The 27,758-nt window shown below is 46.0% G+C and overlaps 1 protein-coding gene across 3 annotated transcripts in view; it reads left to right on the top strand.

Moving 5' to 3' along the window:
* trpn1 (transient receptor potential cation channel, subfamily N, member 1) overlaps positions 1-23,189 on the top strand; it is a 363,054-nt gene extending 339,865 nt beyond the window's left edge. For 2 of the 3 annotated variants that reach the window (XM_070895599.1, XM_070895607.1), the window contains exons 24-26: positions 376-1,747; positions 17,058-17,210; positions 21,352-21,698. In XM_070895599.1, coding sequence (XP_070751700.1) covers positions 376-1,747; positions 17,058-17,210; positions 21,352-21,563 — 1,737 coding nt within the window. In that variant the 3' untranslated portion in view covers positions 21,564-21,698. Of the gene's footprint in view, positions 1-375; positions 1,748-17,057; positions 17,211-21,351; positions 21,699-22,135 lie in introns of those variants that run through there. The other variant, XM_070895617.1, reaches the window with a different exon arrangement.
* The last annotated feature ends 4,569 nt before the right edge of the window (positions 23,190-27,758 follow it).

Here is a 27,758-nt window from a genome sequence, read left to right on the forward strand (position 1 = left end):
TTTAGGACCGAGATGAGGAGAAATTTTTTCACTCAGAGGGTGGTGAACCTGTGGAATTCTCTATCACAGAAGGCTGTGGAGGCCAAGTCACTGAATATATTTAAGAAGGAGATAGATAGATTTCTAGACACAAAAGGCATCAAGGGGTATGGGGAAAAAGCGGGAATATGATGTTGAGATAGAGGATCAGCCATGATCATATTGAATGGAGTTGCAGGCTCGAAGGGCCAAATGGCCTACTACTGCTCCCATTTTCTATGTTTCTATATCTAAATGCAAGTGTTAATTTTGATAATGCTGCAATTCTATCAGTGCTCTGTAGTAAATTGCAGCTCATCAGAATAACTAACATAATCTTTGTGCATTTTGTTACAGTTTATCTTTGACCTCATGGTGTGTGGAAAGCTCAATAGAAACAAGGTCATTGAAGAGTTTGTACTGCACTCGCCTGCCCCCATGGACACTGCCATCAAGCTCTCCCGTGCTTTTGGCATCACAGCTCTGAAGGAAAAAGAAAGATCCATGGAGCTGCTGGAAGCGGCCAAGTACTGTGAGAACATGGCCACTGAGCTCCTTACTGTGGCATCGGGTTGCAGAAGCGCCGGATACCTGCTCCGTGCCGTGGACCATCGTGGCAGTACAATGCTGGACTCCTTAATAGAATGCGAACAGAAGGATGTAGTGGCTCACCCAGCGGTGCAGAAGTACCTGACCGATGTCTGGTACGGGAACTTAAAGTGGGCCCACTGGAAACTAGTTCTTTTATTCTTTACCTTCCTCATCTGCCCCCCCATCTGGCTGATGTTCTCCCTTCCACTTAAGCACCAGTTCAACAGGATTCCCATTATGAAATTCATGAGCCATTTGGTGTCTCATATCTTTCTCCTATTGTTATTTATATTAACCATAGTCTATCCCCCACTTAGTCCAATATACGAAGGGCGGATGCTACCCTGCTGGAATGAATGGCTCCTCTTAGCTTGGATTTCAGGAATGCTGGTCTCAGAGCTGACTCACCCAGGGGAGAGAGCAGGACTAGCGTGGATTCGAGTTTTCATCCTGGGATTTTCAGCCATTGCCGTCTTCTGTCACCTACTTGCATTTGCTTTTCGGGACTACGACCGCCTGCACTGCTTCTTTGCCCGGAACATTTTCCTTGCAGTGGCCATGACTCTTTGCTTTGTACAGTTTTTGGAATTCCTAACCTTCCACCACCTCTTCGGCCCCTGGGCTATCATTATCCGAGACCTGATGAAGGACCTTGCCAGGTTTGCAGTCATTCTTGCCCTGTTTCACGTAGCCTTCACCATGCAGCTTTCAGCCGTTTACCAACCTGTATACCCTGCCCCGCCGGTCAATCCAGCTGCTGGAAATAAATCGGGTTCTGAAGGGGAGTATTATGACATTCAAGACCCTTTAGATATTACAGTCTTACTTTTCTTTGCTCTGTTCGGTATGGTGGATCCAGACTCCTTACCCCCATTGTATCGGACACCTACATTCACCCAATTCATTGTCAGGTTTGTGTTTGGAATGTATCTTGTCATGACCCTGATCGTCCTGATTAACTTGCTGATCGCCATGATGAGCGACACCTACCAGCGAATCCAGGCGCAGTCGGACACCGAGTGGAAGTTTGGGAGGGCCATGTTGATCCGTGACATGATTAGGAAATCAGGGACCCCTTCTCCATTCAACCTGTGCACCAATCTTTTCTACTACATCAAAATGTTGTGCAAACATAGGGGTAAGTCAGTGGCGTTCATTAAATGGGATAAATTGAATGGATGGTCCTACCTGTCTTCATGTGTAACATCAGCCAGGGTTCCTGCTCCTGATCACTACCCACTGACCTGATATAGAGAGAGGGAACTTCAGCCAGGGGTCCTGCTCCTAATCACTACCCGCTGACCTGGGATAGAGAGAGGGAACTTCAGCCAGGGGTCCTGCTCCTGATCACTACCCACTGACCTGGGCTAGAGAGAGGGAACTTCAGCCAGGGGTCCTGCTCCTAATCACTACCCGCTGACCCATGGATAGAGAGAGGGAACTTCAGCCAGGGTTCCTGCTCCTGATCACTACCCACTGACCTGGGATAGAGAGAGGGAACTTCAGCCAGGGTTCCTGCTCCTGATCACTACCCACTGACCTGGGATAGAGAGAGGGAACTTCAGCCAGGGGTCCTGCTCCTGATCACTACCCACTGACCTGGGCTAAAACGATGGCACATCAGCCAGGGTTCCTGCTTTTTATAAATGATGTTCTAGTCTCGGCCTCAATAGACACTTGTGGTGAAGCATCCCATGGTATAATAGTCATCAGTGTGAAAACCTTTCTTCTCCCTTCCCCCTTCGTTCTTCGAGTGAGAATCCACTGTCTCCATCCCATTATTCTTCTTTTGCCCACCAGTACAAACAATCTTTCACTATTTACCCAGAGCAAAGTCCCCAGGTCGCTCCTCTCTTGGCACCACTTTGCTGCTCTTGGCCTTGCAAGAAATGCTGGGTCCCACATTCATCCCCAACCCCCAGACCCCTTTATCCCTGCCTGAGCCACAATTAACCCAACCCCAAGTGCTTCTCACCTCCCACCAAGCCCCAATCCCTGGCCCTCCATTCTGTCCCCATATCCCTCAATCTTCTCTTTCCTACGGCCTGAGTCTCCATACACCCAACTTCAGACTCCACCAGCCCATTAATCCTCCAATCTAGTCCTCAGTCTCCCTCTTTTCATCCCCACCCAAGCCCAATCTTAGTCCCCAATTTCCCAGTCCCCCAGTCCGCAGACTCCCTGCCTTTACCCTAATCTACCCAACGCCCAGTCCCCTTCTCCCTTCGCCGTTTGAGCTTCAATTCCCCCCGCCCTCGAGTCCCCAGTCTCTCTATCTCCCCCGCCCAAACCTCAACCCCCTCCCCCAGTCACCCTCTTTCTCTGAGCCCCATCCCTAAGCACCACCATTTCTGTCTTCCTCTCTCCCACGAGCCCTCAATCCTGACACCCAATCCTCCTCTCCCCCGACACCCAGACCCCCCTCTCCCCCTGACACCCAATCCTCCTCTCCCCCTGACACCCAATCCTCCTCTCCCCCGACACCCAGACCTCCCTCTCCCCCGTGACACCCAGTCCTCCTCTCCCCGTGACACCCAGTCCTCCTCTCCCCGTGACACCCAGTCCTCCTCTCCCCATGACATCCAATCCTCCTCTCCCCGTGACACCCAGTCCTCCTCTCCCCGTGACACCCAATCCTCCTCTCCCCCGACACCCAATCCTCCTCTCCCTGTGACACCCAGTCCTCCTCTCCCTGATCACCCAATCCTCCTCTCCCCGTGACACCCAGTCCTCCACTCCCCTTGACACCCAATCCTCCTCTCCCCGTGACACCCAATCCTCCTCTCCCCATGACACCCAATACTCCTCTCCCCGTGACACCCAGTCCTCCTCTCCCCGTGACACCCAGTCCTCCTATCCCCATGACACCCAGTCCTCCTCTCCCCCCGAGACACAATCCTCAGACTCCCAGCTACCTGTCTTTCTCTAAATACTTGGCCAAATACCCTGACACCCTATCTCCCTCCCAAGTCTCAATTCCTTTCCCCCTAGTATCCATTTACACAGCCCAAACGCACCACTCTTCCCAGTCCAGCTCACTAGCTATTTCTCCACCAGCAGATCCTGTTTCCAGAGCCCATACCTACCTGCCAGAAATGACCTCATTAACCCCCGACCACCAATATTTTTCAATAACACACAAGGCGGGCACTAGCGGGGTGATGTCACCAAGCTGCAGGCAGTTTCTCTGCGGTGGCGGGCGATGACATTTCGGGGCAGGGGGCAGGCCTGCTGCTCTGGCAGGAAATTTAAAGGACCTCTTTATCACTGGGTACGTGGGCTGCAGTAGCGGGGAAATTTCTCTTCCTTTGCTGGAGACTCCAAGCAATTCTAGCTCTCCATCGTGGTCTCATTGATCGAGGCCATGTAGGCACCTCCAGACCCTGGGAGGCCCCTAATATTCCTACCCCTACTGCTAGGCTAGGCTAGGCTAGGTTAGGCCCAGACAGGGTGTAAGCCTGCATAGGGTAGCCCCAGGCCATTTAAATGGCCCAGGACAGGAACTCTTAAGTGCTCCTGGGGCTGGAAGGGTGCAGTGCACTTTTGTTTAGATCCCAGGGAGGGAAACATGATTATCCCTTATAATTCCCAAACATATAACCAAGTCATGAGGGAATTTAGGTCATATTCGATATTGATATTAAGTAGATAAACAAATTAGACTAACCATATGAATGATGAAGTCAAAGAACCTAATTTTTGGTGATATTTATTCTATTACATGTCTGGAATTATTTCTAACACTTGGACGAGATTTTCAATTGATGACACTATATCATTATGATGACAAATATAACTTTAATTTGTCGTTATTCCCCACAAAAGCTTACGGTAAACTGTATAAGCTTGGGAATGACTGTGAATGACATTATTGTATGGCCACTTAACTTGCATCAATTTTCTCTCTGTAGTTTTAATGGAGTATGATAGTTGTATGCTAACGTAATGAATAGTAATTTCAATGCTTATAAGGGGGAGAAAAAAACCATGGGAAATAGAACCGTTGAAATTTTAGAACAGAAGTAGGCCATTGAACTCATCATGCTTTTGCTGGTGCTGGCTCCAGATTGGAGCTATCTGCTCTCATCCATCTGACTTATACATTGACATTGAGCTGAGCAAATATTTCAAGACTAAAAAAAGTTGAGTCAGTGTCGTATGCCCATGTCAGTCAGATTCAATAAGGACTTTGTAACTTACTTTGTTTATACCGTGCATGTAAAATTAAACTGTATGAGGAAAATGCACTTCAATTCTAGTTTAGGCTCCTGCCAGCTAGAGGCAGCACGGAAACTAATTAAGAACATAGAAAAAAAATCAGTGATTCACATGGAACATTTGCCAGCTCATAGCGTATCACTCTAGTACATCGATGCCATCATAACGGGAGAGTTACTGTACCAGGCGGATGAGTTTTATTGAACAGAATTAGCCAATTCTCCTGTGACGCATGATTGAAAACTTTAAATATCGGAGTACATAATGTTCCAGACTCGGTGGTAAGTATGTGAACCGCCAAACTAAACAGGCTGAAAATTGAGTTCCGTAAAAGAGAATTTCAAAACGTTATGACAAATCATTTGCAAGGTTTCTATTTTTTTTAAATGTTTGATGTTTATGGAAATGTAAACGATGGTTTGTTATGTTTTTCAGTTTCTATGCTTATATATTTCCTTAGGTTGTGCACCACAGCTCTACAAACCAGAGTATTTCTTTACCTGTCCAATAGCGAGCTAAATGTAGTGAGATCCAAGAGTCAGGCAGATAGCCATTGACGCTTATTAGAATATATCACATGCTTTAGTTGGCAGATAAATGCCCATTCTATCAAAGCAAGGCTGAGCCAATAATCCACTGGACAAATTCATCGAGCATTAAACAGATAATGAAACATCCTCAATAAAAACAATGGGGCTGAAATTTCTGGGGCCAGAGAGGCCGCTAACTGGGCACTTCACCTGGTAGTGGGCCGGAATTAGGGGGACAGAACCTGGTTGAGGCCCTTGGAACAGCCCCAAAAGTTCTAAAGGAAATGGTAAAGACACAATAGATTGCCTTATTTCTGCAGGCCTACAAGGGCCCCTGATCCTTCTGTTTAAGTTTCAGATGGCCGCTACAAAATATACCAGCAATACGGAATGGACGCCACTAAAGCATCTTTATTGGGCTTAGCTGCTTGTCTTAAAGATGCTAATGTAGCCCTCCCCACGCTTTGGGACATGGTCTACATCTTTCTCAGTGGCTGACTGGGAGTCCTACTTTGATACCTTTCTGGTAACAGAGCAGGCCTCCTATAACTTTGGGGCCTTATATTTCCGATAATTATAAACTTTATCAATTGCCCTTGGATTCAAAAACAACAAAAGTGTTTCCGCTGTGCTAACTCAACATAAAACTGACTCTTGAAACACAGATTTTTTTTAACCACTTACATAGCTGTAAACTACGACGGATTCACTGACCTGCCCTTTAGCTCTCATGGCTTTAGACTGACTACTGCCTTCATGCAACATCACCTCAAATATAACTGCAAATTCTTTTGCAGATATCCCAGAACAAAAAGACCTTAATAATTGTATTTTTCAATGCTAAATTAGGTGGCCATCCATTTACATTCTGACTGCCATTTGTCCCCAGAATTACAGCTGCCAAATAAACTACTATAAATAGCTCCACAAGTTGTATTTGAATTTAATGGCTTGACCCATTGATATGTTCCAATAATGTGAATGACCAGTTGGACAGCAATTGACCTTATGCATATCAAACAGCGATTTACTTGTACTTCTTTCAATTTAGTATACTGTATTCGCTGCTCACGATGCATCATCATCATAGGCAGTCCCTCGGGATCGAGGAAGACTTGCTTCCACTCTTAGCATGAGTTCTTAGGTGGCTGTACAATCCAATACGAGAACCACAGTCTCTGTCACAGGTGGGACAGATAGTCGTTGAAAGGGTGGGCAGGGAGCCTGGTTTGCTGCATGCTCCCTCCGCTGCCTGCGCTTGATTTCTGCACACTCTCGGCGACGATACTCGAGGAGATCAGCGCCCTCCCAAATGCACTTCCTCCACTTAGGGCGGTCTTTGGCCAGGAATTCCCAGGTGTCAGTGGGGATGTCACACTTTATCAGGGAGGCTTTGAGGGTGTCCTTGTAACACTTCCTCTGCCCGCCTTTGGCTCGTTTGTTGTAGACGAGTTCCGAGTAGAGCGCTTGCTTTGGGAGTACGTGTCTGGCATGCGAACTATGTCCTGCCCAGTGGAGCTGATCAAGTGTGGTCAGTGCTTCAATGCTGGGGATGTTGGCCTGGATGAGGACGCTAATGCTTGTGCATCTGTCCTCCCAAGGGATTTGCAGGATCTTACAGAGACATCGCTGGTGGTATTTCTCCAGCGACTTGAGGTGTCTACTGTACGTGGTCCATATCTCTGAGCCACACAGGAGGGCGGGTATTATTACACCCTGTAGACCATGACCTTGGTGACAGTTTTGAGGGACTGGTCTTCAAACACTCTTTTCCTCAGGCGGCCGAAGGTTGCACTGGTGCACTGGAGGCGGTGTTGGATCTCTTGTTGATCGGAGGCTCCCGAGATAGGGGAAGTGATTCACGTTGTCCAGGGCCACGCCGTGGATCTTGGTGTCTGCGGGGCAGTGCTGTGTGGCGAGAACAGGCTGATGGAGGACCTTTGTCTTACTAATGTTTAGCGTAAGGCCTCATGATGCATTGGGGAGCCCAAACGCAAATTGGGTGACCACTTTGCAGAACACATCCGTTCAGTCCACAAGTGTGACTCCCGAGCCTCCAGTCGCCTGTCACTTTAATTCTCCGCTTGACTCCCACTCTGATCTCTCTGTCCTCGGCCTCTTACACTGTTCCAACAAAGCTCAACGTAAGCTCGAGGAACAGCACCTCATCTTTCGATTAGGTACTTTGTAGCCTTCTGGACTCAACATCGAGTTCAACAATTTCAGACCATAACCTCTGCCCCCATTTTTTTTTCTCTTTTTTTTCTTGTGTTTTTCTCTCTTTCCCATGGCAACTGTTGATGATTCTGCCATCTCTATTTAAACCTTATCTAAACTCATCTTTTGTTTCATAACTTGCACCGTTACCATCTCCTTTTGCCTTGTACCATAATTCCCTTTGTCTCTTAATCCCTTCTGCCTTCCACCCTATCACAGACCTTCCCTTTTATTCATTCCTCCCCTCCCCCTTTCCCTGCCCCTCCACTTGCTTAAAAACCTGTTACATCTCTAACTTTTTTTCCAGTTCTGATGAAGGGTCATCGACCTGAAACGTTAACTCTGTTTCCAGTATTTCCAGCATTTTCTGTTTTTATTATGGATATCCCGAACAGCCCTTCCTCAGCTTGACCGGAGCTGTACGTATATCAGCCAGTGTGGAACATGTATCTCTGCAGCCTGCAGTCACAGATAGCAGTAATCAATTTCAATTGTGTATGTGTTATTATCAGCAAGAAAGGATCCAAAAGAAAACGTCATTTTTGTCACAAGGTCCAAAACCCTAATTGTTTCTTGTAGAGAGTAACAATTCAAAAAATAAATCTGATTTGGAGATTCCCAACATAATGAAACGTTAGGGATCCTTTACTTCCAAAGTGGGAACATTAGATGAAGTAGAGACAACTTAACCGAACAAAACTGCCAATTTTTGGTTGATTTCAGCCCCAACTCCCTGCCATTTCACTGCATCCCTTGATCGACGCTTTCTCTAGAAATATGCCAGTTGGGCCATCTATCCTTCATCATCATCATAAACAGTCCCTCGAAATCGAGGAAGATTTGCTTCTACTCAGGTGACTGTACAGTCCAATACGGGAATTACAGTCTCTGTCGCAGGTAGGACTGACAGTGGCTGAGGGAGGGGGTGGGTGGGGAGTCTGGTTTGCCGCACGCTCCTTCCGCTGCCTGCGCATGATTTCTGCATGCTCTCGGCAACCAGACTCGAGGTGCTCAGCGCCCTCCCGGATGCTCTTCCTCTACTTAGGGTGGTCTTTGGCCAGGGACTCCCAAGTGTCTATCCTTACTGCGTCAATGGCCTTCCTTCATAACTGGTTAGCCCCAATTTAAACTGCAGAGGGGCCGAAGCAGGTGGCAAACCACCCGACCAGCTTGAGCCCCGGTAGATTTTAATTCTCGGGCTTCATTCAAATGTTGAAAGGCTGACTCCTCCCTGAACTCGGCCAGAATCGCGAGGAGGGCAATGGACAGCCGTGGGATTTCGGGCGGCAGGAGAATGCCACCAGGGACCAGAGAGTTGGTCCATTGCATATTACATAGGTGTCGGAGGTGGGGAAGGGAGCGGAGGGGGGCGAGTGGATCATGAGATGATTGCAGGAAGGTGAGGGAAGCAGAAGATTCCCAAAGTTTCCTTGTGGGGCCCGGAGGAGCACTTCCTGACCAACAAGGAAGCCTTCAGAAAATTGAAAATGATAAATTACCTGAGTCTCTTCTGACCACGATGCTGGCAGGCTTCACTGGTGGGCAAAGCACCGAACATCACTTCCCCTCGTGGGAGAATCTAAAACTAGCAGGCATAGTTTCCGAATAAGGGGTCGCCCATTTAAGACAAAGATGAGGAGGAACTTCTTCTCCCAGAGGGTCGTGAATCTTTGAAAGCTGTGGAGGCTGAGTCATTGAATATATCCAATATATTCAAGGCTGAGATAGGCAGATTCTTGAACTATAGGGGAGTCAAGGATTATGGGGAACAGGGAAGTGGAGTTGAGGCCAAGGTCAGATCAGCCATGATCTTACTGAGCAGGCTCGAGGGGCCGTATGGCCTATTCCTGCTCCTATTTCTTATGTTCTTTTGTCACTGCCGTGATTGGCAGTTGAGTTCGGGTTGGGGTCCGAATGACGTCATCAGACTCCAAGGTTTAAATTTACCTGAGTCTCCTGCCTACATGCAGTGGCAGCCCTGGCACTGAGGTTAAAATGGCGGCGGGCACAAACGTGTCGGAAATGCAGCGTTATGCATCCCACCACCATTTTACTCCCCTGCCCAACCCATTGCCGCCGGGCCAACGTTTGTGTAAAATAGTTCTATCTAAAATTCCTATTTACTCCCAAGGGATAAATTAATCAAACCCGCACTCCTAGCAAATGGAGCTGAGTTTGGACCACCAGTGCTACACTGTTATGCAGCTCTATCTCCAACCATCATTCATTTTGAGGACTGTACCCTGCTGGGGAGGCAGGTTTAGTGGATTTGCCCTCTAATTTCCATTGGGTGGAAACTTGGTCACCCCTCAGTTGGGGCGGTGTCCCGGGCAGTAAATTTTGTGCCAGCAAATGGTTTGCGTCTGCCGCCGCAAAATTCCTCAGCTGAGCCTGGAGTTTGGAGCCGGGCGCTAAGGGAGGCGTTGCACTCCTCTTTTAGCGCGCTAGGCCGGCTGAGCAAGGGAAGATCCCAAGCTAAACAGCCAGCCTCGGAGCGCCATAACAGAGGCCTGGAGAAAAAGAGAACCTGAAAAGAAAACACCAAAAACATTCCTAATCAATAGCTCACGCCACCACAACATATATCGCAAAAGAAAGATGTTTGTAAAACAATCACACTTACCCGAGGTTGGCATTACTTACCTCACTGCGACCACTGCAGCTTGGAACGCCTGCTTTCACGGAGCACTACGGGTCGCGCGGCAGCCAAAAATGGAGCCGGTGTCTCAACCAGGGGCATCGCACACTGGCTCGCCTCTCCTGGGCGGTACTGCTCCGCGCCCCGTCGATACTGGCACCGAATGTCGCCCGGCAGGGCGCTGGGAGCTGGGCGCCCGGGCGCAGCTGTTTTCCGCCCCCATTGCCGCTCTTCCGGGGCGCTAAGAGGGGAGGCAGAAGTTCGAATTTCCACCCACTTATATTTAAATGACATCCCGAGATGTACTTTGTCAATATGAACAATTCGGTTGAACTTTATTAATCCTCTTTAGAATTCTAAGGACTTCTGCTATATCAGCCCTGAGGCTCTTTGCAACATAACAAAGCCCAGCTTTCATAACCGCTCCTTATAACTTAGATTGCTGAGACATGTCCTTACTCAACACTGCCCCTTCTCAAGGGCAATAAATGGTCTGTATCGGTCATAGTCACTCGTAAATCTCATGGACATGGCTCTATTTTGTGGAGGTATTTGCATTAGAGGACACCAAACAAGCAAGTGAGGACATCAGTAACCTAAGTACCTGACATTGTTCTGTTTTATATCCTTGACATACAGCATGACGGATAATCTGTGTGGAGTATGAAATTAGCTAGTATATCATGTTGGTATAGTTGCAGTTTGCCAGCAGATTAATAGAGGTCAGGAGTTTGGGATCCTATAAATTTATGGGATAAGTATTACAGATAGTATAAACATTAACAGACCCATTAAACCAAGAAGCCAGCAATTTTAAACCATTTAGATATGTCCAATCGCTAACCAAATAAGGCTAGAAATGACTGTGGCTGATATTAGCAAACAAACATTTCATGTGTTTGTATGACAGTCTTTTGCCCGTTATTTCAACTGAGACATTAACTTGTTTATTTTAAATGTGTTAAGCTATCATCTGCAAATATTTTCAACTGCAGTTTCTAGCCTATAGTTGGAGATTGCTGCAAATATTTAAACTTTTAGTTGAAAGCTTAATTATTTGCTGTAAAGGTAAAAGTGACCACTTTTAAACACCCAGATGTCCAAAATTAAAAACAAATTCATTTAGGAAGAGCCCAGCAAATGTAAATCACTTGCATAAAATCAGACACGCAGTCTCCATCGTCTGGCACCGCACTGCCTAAGTAGGTGAAAGAATGCGTGGTCATTCACTTTCCGGTTGTATTTCTTTGTCAAAGTCAACATTAGAAACATAGAAACATAGAAAATAGGTGCAGGAGGAGGCCATTCGGCCCTTCGAGCCTGCACCGCCATAACGGTCATAAGCTGGGTTTTTGCACCATTGATTATAACTCAACTTTTCTGGCTGCGTGCACGAGATTGTTTGTCTATCTTTGCGTGTCCTCTATATCCTTATTAATGAGGTGTATGTCTTCTGCAAATTCTAGATCCCCAATCTCACCATTGGTCCATGCAATGCCTGATTTAATACTAGGTCTCATCACAAAATCAGTCACAGTGCCAAGAAGTGTATGAGACAAGAATCAGCCTTGTGTGACACCAGTTATTAATTAAACCCATCGGATGGCTTACTGTCTTACAACACACTGTGCTTCTTGATGCAGCATCTTGATGATGCTAAAAGACTCCCCAGGTAACCCATATACTTTCTGCAATAGTGAATTTTTGTCAACACTGCTGTTAGATGGCTTCTGAAAGTCAACAAAATTCAGCACCACTGGTAACTGCCATTCTTTGCTTTGCTCAAAGATCTTACAAAGAGTGAAGATCTAGTCATCTGTTCTGGCAAAAAAACAGCTTGCTCTTCTTGGATGAAAACAGAAAATGCTGGAAATCTCAGTAGGTCAGGCAGCATCTGTGGAGAGAACCAGAGTTAAGCTTTCGGGTCTGTGACCCTTCGTCTTCTTGGACTTTACCTTCAGTGACATTTGATAATGGTACAGAAGAGTAATGTATTACCACGCTACTTGATACAATCTCTTCTGCCCCACATCTTGGGCAGCTTGACATTGATTTGTTTTGTCCACACTTGTTTTGCTCGATATCGGATGGTAATCACGTTTTCATCTCCACTTTCTTTGATGCTCTCTGGGTGACTTATTCTTCTTTAAGTTAACAATGGCAGATCTCAGTTCATGCAATTTCATTATGACATCCAGGTCATCCACCTTCTCAATAGAGTTCAAGTCAATCTTGTAATTAAATTAATTACCTTCTCATATATGTCACTTTGGTCTGCAGTGCCAAAGTGACATATCATCGCAATTTCTGAGCCTGCACTTTCACGATGCCGTTGATATAAAAGTTGCCTGAATGGTTCCAAAGTTTCTAACAGAGGATTAAGGCGAGGAGTCAACAAGAGGTTCACCACCACCTTCTTAAGGGCAATCAGGGATGGAAAATAAATGCTGACCTTGCCAACGACGCCCACATCCCGTGAATGAATAAATAAAAAAAAGACTGTTAACGTAGTGTAATTTTGTGTAACTTTTCAGGAGAGGGGAATGAGCAGGTCAACGGAAAAATTGTGTATTAACTGATCCCTGGCCTAGTTGCATTGGCCACAACTTCACCTTTACCCAAATCTTCCTCGACAAGTGTTAACAGTTGCTGTTACTCTGCCTGCTTTAAGTGTGATCCTCTCCATATTGCTATGTTCGACAACATGCAGCACACAACAATGTTGCGGGAGACTTTGTCTGGGGCATATCGTAGGCAGCTTCCAGAGCTAGCCAGGCACCTGAAAGTTATGCTTCAATAGCCCAATTAGCGTGCTCAATATATTTTCCATATAGTTTCGTACCGGGGCCCCACAAGGACATATGCCAATAGCAATTGGCCCAAGAGCCATCGAATGCTGTTTAAAAATGGGGCTCACCAGCAGAGGAGCAACAGGTAAAGGAATTTGAGGCTTTTATATCTTTAGCCAAATGGTCCAGTATCCCCCTCCCAACAGAGCGGCAAGGTTTTACTATGAAATTCTTCTGGGTCCATGGCAGCGAGGTACACACCCCAATGGTATGAATGGTGCCCACCCCAAGATATTTAATTACCCCCCCCCCCCATCTCCAGGATTCGTGATAGGGTAAAGGTGAGGGTAGACAGGCAAGTAGAAGCCTCCCCTCACCCCCTCTGCATTTTACACCGCCAGAATTTCTGGGCCATCTCCTCTATCACTAACTGTAGATTGGTCAAACTCTCACTTTTGAGTCCAAAGGGTGGGCTCAAGCCTCATGCCAGTTCCTGAGTATCTAATCTAGGCTGATACTTCAGTGCCATCCTTGGATGGGATACTATCCAAGGCCCTTTCAGTTAAATATAAAGGATCCCAGACACTATTTGAAGAGCAAAGACTTAGAAACATAGAAACATAGAAAATAGGTGCAGGAGTAGGCCATTCGGCCCTTCTAGCCTGCACCGCCATTCAATGAGTTCATGGCTGAACATGCAACTTCAGTACCCCATTCCTGCTTTCTCACCATACCCCTTGATTCCCCTAGTAGTAAGGACTTCATCTAACTCCTTTTTGAATATATTTAGTGAATTGGCCTCAACAACTTTCTGTGGTAGAGAATTCCACAGGTTCACCACTCTCTGGGTGAAGAAATTCCTCCTCATCTCGGTCCTAAATGGCTTCCCCCTTATCCTTAGACTGTGTCCCCTGGTTCTGGACTTCCCCAACATTGGGAACATTCTTCCTGCATCTAACCTGTCTAACCCCGTCAGAATTTTAAACGTTTCTATGAGGTCCCCTCTCATTCTTCTGAACTCCAGTGAATACAAGCCCAGTTGATCCAGTCTTTCTTGATAAGTCAGTCCCGCCATCCCGGGAATCAGTCTGGTGAACCTTCGCTGCACTCCCTCAATAGCAAGAATGTCCTTCCTCAGGTTAGGAGACCAAAACTGTACACAATACTCCAGGTGTGGCCTCACCAAGGCCCTGTACAATTGTAGCAACACCTCCCTGCCCTTGTACTCAAATCCCCTCGATATGAAGGCCAACATGCCATTTGCTTTCTTAACCGCCTGCTGTACCTGCATGCCAACCTTCAATGACTGATGTACCATGACACCCAGGTCTCTTTGCACCTGCCCTTTTCCTAATCTGTCACCATTCAGATAATAGTCTGTCTCTCTGTTTTTACCACCAAAGTGGATAACCTCACATTTATCCACATTATACTTCATCTGCCATGCATTTGCCCACTCACCTAACCTATCCAAGTCGCTCTGCAGCCTCATAGAATCCTCCTTGCAGCTCACACTGCCACCCAACTTAGTGTCATCCGCAAATTTGGAGATACTACATTTAATCCCCTCGTCTAAATCATTAATGTACAGTGTAAACAGCTGGGGCCCCAGCACAGAACCATGCGGTACCCCACTAGTCACTGCCTGCCATTCTGAAAAGTCCCCATTTACTCCTACTCTTTGCTTCCTGTCTGCCAACCAGTTCTCAATCCATGTCAGCACACTACCCCCAATCCCATGTGTTTTAACTTTGCACATTAATCTCTTGTCTCCAATGAGCTGGCCAACCTTCATCCCTCAACCAACATCATTAAAACAGATTAAATTGTCATTAATCTCATTGCTGTTTGTAGGACCACGCTCTGTGCAAGTTGCCCAACATGTTTGTCTACAAAAGAACTGTTCCATTTCCTTTCCTTCCACTCGCACCTCTGAAGTCCAATGCAGGGAGGTAATTTGCTTTTTTTCATTCAACTATCTCAGCCTCCACCCACCCTATAAACTCTCCCAAATCAGTTGTCTACACCAGCCTCCACCAACCCTCCAGCTTAGCCTGACCCCACAACATCCTGTAACTTCTCCACGATATTCCATCCTGCCCTAGGTTGATAGCTTCAACTTTGCCCTCTCAACTCCAACCCCTAACCCAGCTCTTAATAGCTCCACTGCCTATCCTCGGCCCAATTCTCACCAATAATTTCAACTGTTGCCTTTCCTCAGACATTGTTCGCTCATGTCATCACTCCTTCCTGAAAAAGCACACACTAGTCCACTTCATCCTGATGGTTTGGTTGAAGTAGATTGAGAATGATATTGAGGGGTATAAAACCGGCGTTCCACCAGATCCTGTCAATTTCCCGATAGGTGGGTGAGTTAACATGACCCCCATAGCACTTTTTCATTTCATCATCATCATAGGCAGTCCCTCGGAATCGAGGAAGATTTCCACTCCTGAAGTGAGTTCTTTGGTGGCTGAACAGTCCAATACGAGAGCCACAGATTCTGTCACAGGTGGGACAGTCGTTGAGGGAAGGGGTGGATGGGACTGGTCTGCCGCATGCTCTTTCCGCTGCCTGCGCTTGATTTCTGCACACTCTTGGCGTTGAGACTCGAAGTGCTCAGCGCCCTCCAAGGTGCACTTTCTCCACTTAGGGCGGTCTTTGGCCAGAGACTTCCAGGTGTCAGTGGGGATGACGCATTTTATCAGGGAGGCTTTGAGGGTGTCCTTGTAACGTTTCCGCTGCCCACCTTTGGCTCATTTGCCGTGAAGGAGCTTCGCATAGAGCACTTGCTTTCCAAGTCTCGTGTCTGGTATGCGAACTATGTGGCCTGCCCAGCAGAGCTGATCGAGTGTGGTCATTGTGTCAATATTGGGGATGTTGGCCTGGACGAGGACGCTGATGTTGGTGCACCTGTCCTCCCAGGGGATTTGTAGGATCCTTGCCGCACAGCACTGCCCCCCAGTCATCAAGATCCACGGCGCGCCCCTCGACAAAGTGGACCATTTCTCATACCTCGGGAGCCTCTTATCAACAAAAGCAGACATTGATGAGGCGCTTCAACACTGCCTCCAGTGCGCCAGTGCAGCCTTCGGCTGCCTGAGGAAAAGAGTGTTCGAAGACTAGGCCGTCTAATCGACCATCAAGCTCATGGTCTACAGGGCTGTAGTAAAACCCTCCCTCCTGTATGGGTCAGAGGCATGGACCATGTACAGTAGACACCTCAAGTCGCTGGAGATATATCACCAATGATGTCTCCGCAAGATCCTACTTCTTCAATTACCTTGTTCTTTCACCTACTTTTCATTTATGATGATCTCCACTATGAGGTTTGGTTCTTAACTTGGGTTTCTTTTTTTTAATTTATTCGTTCGTGGGCATCGCTGGCAAGACCGGCATTTATTGCCCATCACTAATTGCCCTCGAGAAGGTAGTGGTGAGCCCCCTTCTTGAACCGCTACAGTCCGTGTGGTGAAGGTACTCCCACAGTGCTGACTTTGTCGTAGTGGTTTAGTACAACTGAGTGGCTTGCCAGGCCATTTCAGAGGGCAGTTAAGAGTCAACCACATTGTTGTGGGTCTGGAGTCACATGTGGGCCAGACCAGGTAAGGACGGCAGATTTCCTTCCCTAAAGGACATTAGTGAACCAGATGGCTTTTTAACAACAATCTGGTAGTTTTATGGTCACCATTACTGATACTAGCTATTTAATTCCAAATGTAATTAATTAACTGAATTTAGATTCCACAGCTGCCACATGGGATTTAAACGCACGTCTCTAGATCATTAGTCTAAGTCTCTTGATTACTAGTCCAGTAATATAACCACTATGCTACCGTACCCGTATCTGAACCATTAACTCATCTTTTCCTTTCAGACTGACCTATATTTCATTTTCTGTTTGTATTGTAGGAAAAGAAAAGTGCTGTTTTATTGCCCATTGACAGTACTCACCATACCTACCTTCTCCTCAAATAAATATAGTCAAGTCACATTTTCAAGACTGCACTATTTTGACATTAAGACCATGATGTGTTTTTTTGTCTTCGCCCGTAGGTAAGCTGTGCTCCACAGAGGGCAGGGAGTTGATGACTGAAGAAGATAACCTTGACACTATATCGGATACACGCTCTATTGACATGTTGGCACATACATCTGTTGGTTGGATACGAAACACCTCAAAGAGAACAACACAAGTCTCTCCCGAAGGTGCTTTAGCAGTTTGCTTCCGTCTGGAAATACCACTGTTACTCATGTATCAATTTTAAGGGGATAGAGGGTGGCACATATTATGTTATATTAGGTGTGAAATTGGGCCGACTCTTGGAAAAATAATTAGTACTGAGGGGCTACATCACAAGGGCGAAGAAAGACACCAGTGTGAAGCAGCTTTGCAGCAGGCACATGCCATTGCTGACAAGCACGGGAGTTGGCACAGGGGGCAACTACGAACCAACATTGCGTTCTGCATAGCTGCTCCATGCACACTAAGCGGGAGAAATTCGGTACTGCCACGCTCGGGCGAGGCGAGACTTCCTGCGCCTGCGCAAAAGTCCCACCCCGGCATCGAATTTGGGGTTAGCACCCCGAGAGGAAGTGGAGCGCAATGTCGCATGCTCAGGGCACGCTGCCAACTCTGCATTGGAGAGAAGGGGCCATCATTTTACCACTGGGGAGCGGGGTGCCGTGGCATCAGCCCGGCACAGAAGAGGAGTGCCGGGCTACAACATCGCGGCATGGACCCCGCGAATTGGACAAGGCAAGGCCGCTACCGGTAAGTTACCCATTTTTTTTAAAAGTGCGCCCCCCACATCCTCTTTATTTTCATAGAAACATAGAAAATAGGTGCAGGAGTAGGCCATTCGGCCCTTCGAGCATGCACCACCATTCAATAAGATCATGGCTGACCATTCCCTTCATAATCCTTTCCTGCTTTCTCTCCATACCCCTTGATACCTTTAGCCGTAAGGGCCATATCTAACTCCCTCTTGAATATATCCAATGAACTGGCATCAACAACTCTCTGCGGTAGGGAATTCCACAGGTTAACAACTCTCTGGGTGAAGAAGTTTCTCCTCATCTCAGTCCTAAATGGCCTACCCCTTATCCTAAGATGTGTCCCCTGGTTCTGGACTTCCCCAACATCGGGAACATTCTTCCCGCATCTAACCTGTCCTATCCCGTCAGAATTTTATATGTTTCTATGAGATCGCTCTCATCCTTCTAAACTTCCAGTGAATAAAGGCCCAGTTGATCCAGTCTCTCCTCATACGTCAGTCCAGCCATCCCAGGAATCAGTCTGGTTAACCTTCGCTGCGCTCCCTCAATAGCAAGAATGTCCTTCCTCAGATTATGAGACCAAAACTGAACATAATATTCCAGGTGAGGCCTCACCAAGGCCATATACAACTGCAGTAAGACCTCCCTGCTCCTATACTCAAATCCGCTAGCTATGAAGGCCAACATACCATTTGCCTTCTTTACCACCTGCTGTACGTATGCCAACTTTCAATGACTGATGAACCATGACACCCAGGTCTCGTTGCACCTCCCCTTTTCCTAATCTGCCGACATTCAGATAATATTCTGCCTTTGTGTTTTTGCCCCCAAATATGGATAACCTCACATTTATCCACATTATACTGCATCTGTCATGCATTTGCCCACTCACCTAACCTGTCTAAGTCACCCTGCAGCCTCTTGGCGTCCCCCTCACAGCTCATACCACCACCCAGTTTAGTGTCATCTGCAAACTTGGAGATATTACACACTTATCCTTCATCTAAATCATTAATGTGTATAGTAAAGAGCTGGTGTCCCAGCACTGAGCCCTGCGGCATCCCACTAGTCACTGCCTGCCATTCTGAAAAGGACCCGTTTATCCCTACTCTCTGCTTCCTGTCTGCCAACCAGTTCTCTATCCACGTCAGTACATTACCCCCAATACCATGTGCTTTGATTTTGCACACCAATCTCTTGTGTGGGACCTTGTCAAAAGCCTTTTGAAAGTCCAAATACACCACATCCATTGGTTCTCCCTTGTCCACTCTACTAGTTACATCCTCAAAAAATTCCAGAAGATTTGTCAAGCATGATTTCCCTTTCATAAATCCATGCTGACTTGGACCGATCCTGTTTTTTTTTCGAAATACGCTGCTATTTCATCTTTAATAATTGATTCAACTACTGATGTCAGGCTAACTGGTCTATAATTACCCGTTTTTTCTCTCCCTCCTTTTTTAAAAAGTGGTGTTACATTAGCTACCCTTCAGTCCATAGGAATTGATCCAGAGTCGATAAGACTGTTGGAAAATGATCACCAATGCATCCACTATTTCTAGGGCCACTTCCTTAAGTACTTGGGATGCAGACTATCAGGCCCTGAGGATTTATAGGACTTCAATCCGCTCAATTTCCCTAACACAATTTCCCGCCTAATGAGGATTTCCTTCAGTTCCTCTTTCTCACTGGAGCCTCGGTCCTCTAGTACTTCCAGAAGGTTATTTGTGTCTTCCTTCGTGAAGACAGAACCAAAGTATTTGTTCAACTGGTCTACCATTTCTTTGTTCCCCATTATAAATTCACCTGAATCTGACTGCAAGGGACCTACATTTGTCTTTACTAATCTTTTTCTCTTCACATATCTATAGAATCTTTTGCAGTCAGTTTTTATGTTCCCGGCAAGCTTCCTCTCATACTCTATTTTCTCCCCCCTAATTAAACCCTTTGTCCTCCTCTGATGAATTCTAAATTTCTCCCAGTTCTCAGGTTTGCTGCTTTTTCTGGCCAATTGATATGCCTCTTCCTTGGATTTAACACTATCCTTAATTTACCTGGTTAGTCACAGTTGAGCCACTTTCCCCGTTTTATTTTTACTCCAGACAGGGATGTACAATCCGCGAGCAGAGTAAGGCCCGGTTTGCGACCTGCGAAGCTGGCGCGGGCATTGCCCGCAGCGGCCTCACAGGGCGCCACTGAATTTTCCCTCCGGGGCAAAAACGTGTCGCTGCGCATAGTGTTGACGTTGTCATCACAGGCTCAGCAGCCCAGGGTGCTTCCGGCAGGAGCGGGGCCTTCCCGCCTTGTGCCTCCGCTAACTCTCACGGAATTTCGCGGGACGCAGTTGTGGCCCCGTGTCCCGGGCGAGAATTAGCGCCCCTGGGAGAGAATTTCCCCCCCTAAATGTTTGGGTGCTGTAGTTTTTTTGTTGGGTTTCACCTCGATCTTTGTTAGCAGAACCTGATCTGAGATTTCAGAGTAAGTTCATTCCCATTCAATATGTGAACATAAAAACACACCAGACTTGTGGGTAGAAATTGGTTTTAGGCAGTATCGCTCAATCGAACTGACTATATATCAGTCGGGGAGAATAATGGGCGGCTGATTCGATACGGCCTATATTGCGTGACCCCGCAAAGTGAATTTCTACCCCAGAACACACTTCTTGCCCCACATTAGTCGGACATGTCTGCTTCATTCAAATGCCTGGCTCTCTCTCTCTCATCATCTGGTTAATGGTAGATGTTGTTTCAGTGCGACACATAAGAGAATAGTTACTTTAATTTGCAAGATTTCCTTTCTCCTCAACTTTAAACGTTAAACCGAGGCCCCGTCTGCTCTCTCAGGTGGTCGTAAAAGCTCCCATGGCGTTATTTCAAAGAAGCTCAAGTGAGTTATTCCCGGTGTCCTGGCCAATATTTGTGCCTTAATCAACATAACAAAAACAGATTACCTGATCATTATGACATTGCTGTATGTGGAAGCTTGCAGTGTGCAAATTAGCTGCCACGTTTCCCACATTGCAGCAGAGACTACACTCCATTGGCTGTAAAGCACTTTAAGACATCCAGTGGTCGTGAAAGGCGCTTTATAAATGTAATTCTGTCTGTGAACTCTTCATTGAAAGAAATAGCTACATTTGAGCAAATGCACTTATTATGATGAGGGAGATATCCATAAAAAGGTCGTTGCCACTCAGGAATGTATTGAAAGCAGTATCTACCTGTCTGAACTTGAATTCTGGGGAACAATTGGATAAAAGACACAACGCAGCCTTTCAATGAGGATACAATACATAAATAAATATAGAATGTGCCTTGGAGAGACAAAAGGAAAGTGAAAGAAAATGAATCAAAGCAAGTGACATTTTTATGAGCTTGGCTTGATTTTCTGGCCAACTTAAAAGCTTTTAGATATATGACAGTGGATGTTAGCAGTCAAGAAAAAAATGGACATAAACCTAACCTAAAACATTTGTAATAATGAAAACAAAGTACCAATGCAAAATATTTCTTGTTTTAGATAAGTGTGCTTGTGATAACATTGGCTTCCAATATTGCCTTCTTCACAGGTGGATTATTAAGAGGCATTCGACAGAATGGCCCGATGCAGATCGAAGATGTTATTGACTGGCACAGCGTGGTACTTCGTTACTTAACAATGAAAGGGCAGACTGATGCTGGTATGTTTGAAAAGGATTCCTCTCAGTATGAGGATGCAAACAACACAGAGCATTTTGCTGTTCTGGTGAATGCTAAGATCTTGAACGGTATCTCTGCGTAGACAATCTAGAAATTAAAGCATAAAGGACCCTTTTTACAGTGCGAGCACACTTACACACACACAGCTATAAGAACGTACAAGGCTGACTTGCGTTTATTGACTCAGAGTGGAATGGGAAATGTAGCACGGTGCACGATGGGAAATGGCATTGTTACATTGAAGATGCTCAGGTTAAACTCGAGCATTCTTCAGTAGCCTATATATTGCCTCCCACTGCCAGCTGTCAGCAGGACTTGCCCTGGTCTCTTCCATCTGTCATTGCCATTCACAATTTATGGATTACAACATGGACCTCAAACCATCAAACCATGTACCCGAGAGAAGGAAGAAGAATGCTACCCTGAAATGGTGCAAGGAAAATGAACCCCTACCCCAGCACAAATTTGTTCTTCTATTTCTTTTCATCATTGTTTCTGAATCGCCATTCCTCAATCAGGATAAAGAAGAAAAACAATTTCTCTTGCAGGAGATTAAATTAGAGGTGTTTTGCTTTTTAGCAGTGTTGCTGCAATAAAAAATACACTTTTTTTTATAGAAAACAGATTTCTGTTTTGACCTTTTGTGTTATTTAGGATTGATGTTGATACAACTACAGTATGAAGACAGACCAAAGGTATATAAGTCTGATTTTGGCATCAACTGCCACACTTGACTTGCCAAATCTCAGTATCGTCCAAAACACAGGGTGCTGCTCAGATGGATTACAGTATTGCTCAATGACGTATGTGAGAAACCAGCGCAGTGGAGTTTGCACCTTTCAAGATCATCAACCATGTTGAAAACAGTTACTTGTCCCGTAATATTGAACAGTATCTTTGTAATCATTGATGAAGTGTAGTAGAGTGTGATGTATTTTTTATTCATTGTGGGATCATTGTGTATGTTTAAAGGGCATCACCGACATGTGTAGGTGCTTAGCAGATCTGTTTTTCTTTGAAGAGAGAGACAAGCATGATTTTGTTATTCGGCACCATGTGCAACGTGTCATGACACATACACATTGCCTTGCATCATGCATTTTACAAACCGTTTTTCATGAAAATGTACCTCTATAAGGCAGGTGTCGCATTGATTTTGTTGAAATAATGTGCTTATTTTAGCAAATACTGCTGAGAGAAATGCACCAAAAAAATAAGGAAAACTATGAACTGGAGTGAAGTGTGAATGATTGATGATCAAACGTTGAACAGTTAGCCTTGAAATCTGGCTACATCAACTTCCTTCTGTCTGTATTTACTTGTTCATTCTGCATTGCTTCATTTCTTGATGGAATTCTGTTCTAAATTCTGGAGCATTGAAGATAATGTCTGACATATAGATTTTTCTTTATTCCTAAACTCTATTTAATACGAGGTATACTATATTCAGAATATATCTTCCCTTTGTGCTCCAGCTGTGGAAAGCTTCCGGCAGAATGTTGAGAGGCTGCAGCAGTGCAGCTTAGCATTAAGGCGAGTATTGCCTTCATTTTCTTTAGATTTAATTTCCCTTTTCCTTTTTTTAAATCGCATCCATTCTGACCCAAGCATCATCAGCCAACAGAGTAGATAGATCGGCTCCCAGGCCTCTTCCATAAATACAAAAGCAAAATACTGCGGATGCTGGAATCTGGAATAAAAACAGGAAGTGCTGGAAATCTCAGCGGGTCAAGCAGCATCTGTGGAGAGAAAGAAGAATTAACGTTTTGGGTGATCGACCCAGAACACTAACTCTGCTTCCTCTCCACAGATGCTGCCTGACCTGCTGAGATTTGCAGCATTTTCTGCTTTTATTCTCTTCCATAAATGCTGCTCTGAAACAGGCTCCCACAGGGAAGCATTGGAGTGACCTTGGGCATCCCACCATCACATCTCCCCTCTTTCATAGGGTCCCCTCTCCCTTCACAGCATCTCCTCTCCCCTCTGCCCATCCCTAGCATGGCAAAAATTGAACTTGCATCCTTCCATGCTGTGATGTAGTGTCAGCTTTGGCTCAGTGGGTAGCCTACATGTCTCTGAGTCAGAAGGTTGTGGGTTCAAGTTCTACTCCAGGGTCTTGAGCACATAAATTTCAGCTGACAATCCAGAGGAGTGCTGCACTGTCGGAGGTGCAGAAAAATAAGATGGCTTCAGTCACAGATGGAATGCATCGACATAACTCATTATAATTTTAAATATCATGTTATATATACACGATCGAGACTAGGAAACTCCTTGCTCACAGACGGATTTATAGTGCAAAGCAATGGTATACCAGGACTTACTGAATCAGGAACAATGTGAGACTTGATAATTATTTATTGATATCAGGATTTATCTTTTATGACAGTGAACAGTGGATCCCCTGAAGACAGGGTCTCCATCATACCAATAGCTCCTGAAACTAGCTCTGGGCAAATGGATAAACCAGGCGTTTTGGCAGTCGTATCTTTATATCACTTTTTGACAAGTATCATTAGTTTTGGCATTAACATTGATTCTGGTTCCCAACAGTGGGAAGGATCTTGGCTATTGTTCCTTTGACTACCCCTTTACTATTTATATGTTCATAAAAGACTTTTTGGTTCCCTTTTATGTTACCTGTTAATCTATTCTCATATACTCTCTTTGCCCCTCTAATGCCTTTTTCAGTTCTCTCCTGTATTCAGCTTGGTTCTCTATTGAATGATGAACCTGTTATTTATCATACACTTCCTGAGTCACCCAGGGAGCTCCAGCATTGGATGCTCTTCCTTTCCCCCTGTGGGAATGTGTCTAGCCTGTACCCAAACTATCTCCTCTTTGCTTAATTACTGTTTGACCTGTCAATCTTTGATTCCAATCTACCTGGACCAGATCCCTTTTCAACTCACTGAAATTAGATCTCCTCCAGTTGAGTATTTTCACATTTGATTGTTCCTTGTCCTTTTCCATAACTACTCTAAACTTAATGATATTGTGGTCGCTGCTTCGTACATACTCCCCCATTTGAATCACACTCCACTTGCCCCACTTCATTCCCCAGGACTAGATCCAGCACGGCTTCCTTCTTCGTTGAGCTGGAAACACACTGATCAAGAAAGTTACCTTGTACACATTTCAAGAGTTTCCCCACCTCTTTGCCCCTTACACTGTTATTTTCCCAATCTATATTAGGATAATTGAAGTGTCCCATTATAACTACTCCAAAGTTCTTGTATCTTTCTGCAATTTGCTTGCAAATTGGCTCCTCTATCTCCTTCCCACTATTTGGTGGCCTACAGTATAAACCCAGCAGTGTAATAGCTCCTCCATTGTTTCTTAATTCTAATCAAAGCGATTCTGTTATCGAACCATCAAGTACATCATCCCTTTCAAATGCTGTCTTTGATTAATGCTGCTCCACCCACAACCCCCCCCCACTCCTTTTTTTCCATCCCTATATTACCTGAATGCCTTGCAGCCAGGAATGTTAAGTGCCCCGTCCTCCCGTTCTTTGAGCCAGGTCTCCGTTATTGCCACTTTATTATAATCCCATGTGGTGACTTGTGCCTGCAGCTCACCAACCTTATTTACTACACTCCGTGCATTTACACACATGCACTCCAAACCCATGTTAGTCTGCCTCGCATATCCACCCTGTCTGATCCCGCTTATTTCTGAACTACTCTCTATTCTAATGCTGTTTGCCTCTCCCAGTCCTCTGTGCACCTTATATCTCCTCTCTAATGCTTCATCCAGGTGTCCATCCCCATGCCAAATTAGGTTAAACCCCTCCCAAACCTGCTCAACCACCAGACTGTCCAGTCCATAAGCGACAACCCTATCAGAACAATGTTCTAGAAATTCAATTTTACGTTAATGCGAGACTTGTTGATTCAAATATTAAAGCAAAATGTAATATTATTTTCAAGAAAATAATCAACTTCATGTTGCAGAACTGGTGAATGATCAGTATTTTCTGCAGTAATTGCAGTTTGAAAACAGCACCACACGATCATTTAAGGGAATAGGCTAGCAGTTATTTTTGACGAAATTCTAGTTGAATAAATTAGTCAGAATTTAAAATTGTACTTTTAATTTGTTTGTTCCACTTTTAATTCTGAAGTAACCAATTTAATTTATACAAAGAATTCCAATTTTTTTCAATCTTTTAAAAGGTGGGAGGAACATTTTTGACTTACTCCGTCATTACCGGCATGTCTTAGATCATTGCCTACTTTGGGGAAAGGGAAAATTAAAAAGCTAACCTGCGCTGTGCCACTGTAAACCTGCTGCAGTATTAGAAAACATTTTGTTTGAACTATGCTGCCATTAATGTGTTAGTAATATCGCTAGAAGTTGGTAATTGGTAACAGGACTAACGAGCAGCAGGGTGTTGTTGTACTGTGGATGTTGTGTCCTGGATTGTAGTGTGAATTAATTATCTTTGACTCAATGTTTTATTGAAGAATTAAAAAAAAATGTTTTGAATGATGAGGAGTTGTGTGCATTTTATACAGTTACTTTTTTCCCCTCAATTTTCCCTGGAAGCTGGGGGCGGGGGTGGGGGGAGGGGTTCGATCCTGAAGGGGATTCAATCCTCGACTCCGGGAGGAGGTGGGTCCAATCCCGAAGGGGGGTCCAATCCCGACCCGGGGGTGGTGGGGGGGGGGGGGGGTTGTTTTAGGGGGGTTCTGATGGTGGGGGAGCTTGGGAGTCCAGTAAGAAGCACTCCTGCTCCTCCAGGCCCACACGGATTGCTTCCCGAAGCGGTTCCCACCGCACTATGGCTGCCGGGTTTCCTGAGGCCCAGGAATCCCGGCCGGCCACAGGAAAACCGTGAAAGCAGGTTAAATCCGAGACTTCCAGCCTCAGTACCATACTTAAAATGCCAACCCGTCTCCTGGGAGCGGGTTCCCTGCCCGCACCTTGTATCGCCGTCATTAAAACCCGAAGTTGGCGGGTTGCAGCTGACTTCCCAATGTGCTTGCAATTTTTGCCCATTTAACTCCCCACCCACACCCACTCCCACACACCCATGTTAAAATTCCCCCCCCCACCACCCCCCCCCGAGTGAGGGGAATTTTAACCTAAAAAAAATCGGGAAGGGTGTTTGGAGCATCAGGATAGTGAAATAGTTAAAAATCTGAATCCCGACCAGAACCCGCCTCGAACTCGTCCACTTCTGGTTTCAACGGAGGTGGGATGGGGGGCAGGCAGGCAATCCAGGAGGCAGGACGTCAACTTAAATATTTTAATGAGGCTGAAAGCCTCTTCTCCAACCTCCATTTTGTTTTTAACAGTATCTTGTCAGGTTTTCCCACCTCACAAAATCCGGTAGATACAGCAAGGCGAGGACTGCTGCATCCAGGAGTTAAGTGACTTTACACTTCCCTCCTGGAACCAAGTTCTCTTCCACAATCAAAGAACCCCTCACGAGGCCTACAATCACCTTCCAGGCCCCCCCCCCCCTCCCCTTCCCCTGCCCACCGATGATCCTGAAGCCAGCCCCAATCGTCCGTCCCGCGCCCCCCCCCCCCCCCACCCCTGATCCACTGGAGGCCCCGATCTTTCTTCTCCCACAAACCCCCTCCCCGCCGATCCTCCGGGGACCGGCCCCCACCTGATCCCTCCCTCCCTACATCCTCTGTGTGGCCTCGTGCCGCAGGCCTACCCGCCCGGTGCCAGCCAGCCAGCCTCTCCATCTGATTGGCTGCAGCGGGAAACTGAGGCTTCAGATGCAAATCTAGGCCCTGCCATTAAAGTTGGGTTTCTCGCTCACATTGGAGCACCCCCACCCCTCCCGACACCCGCCCTCAACCCACCTTTCCCATGAAAATCCAGCCCACTGTTAGAAGTTATGCTGGGAAAGCAAAATGACAGTGAATTGGCCTCAATTTTGACTCCTTGGGGGCAATCAGGCTGAGGGGGGGGGGGGGAGGGGGGCGTCAGTTAAATGTAACAGGCGACTTAACCCACTACTTTCTTGCCCTGATCTGACCAACTGCGATTTTAAGTTGCAGGTAGAAAGAACACCCACCCAAAGCCAACAGGATTCCTCTTTAAATAGGCAGATTGGGCTCCGCGGAGGCCATCAAGACTCCATCTGTTATTTAAACAGCGTTGCAGTGGTGGCATGCCGCGAGCAGGAACCAGGCCCAGTAAGACAAGTTTTTATATATTTTTTTCCTTATCGGCCAGGAGGAGTAGGAGTGCTCACTCCAAGCCCCTGGGCCTCCCATGCTCCAAAATTCCCTTCAGTGGGAGGCCAGTGGAA

This window comes from Pristiophorus japonicus, chromosome 1 (genome assembly GCF_044704955.1).
Source record: "Pristiophorus japonicus isolate sPriJap1 chromosome 1, sPriJap1.hap1, whole genome shotgun sequence".
NCBI classification, from domain to species: Eukaryota; Metazoa; Chordata; class Chondrichthyes; family Pristiophoridae; genus Pristiophorus; species Pristiophorus japonicus.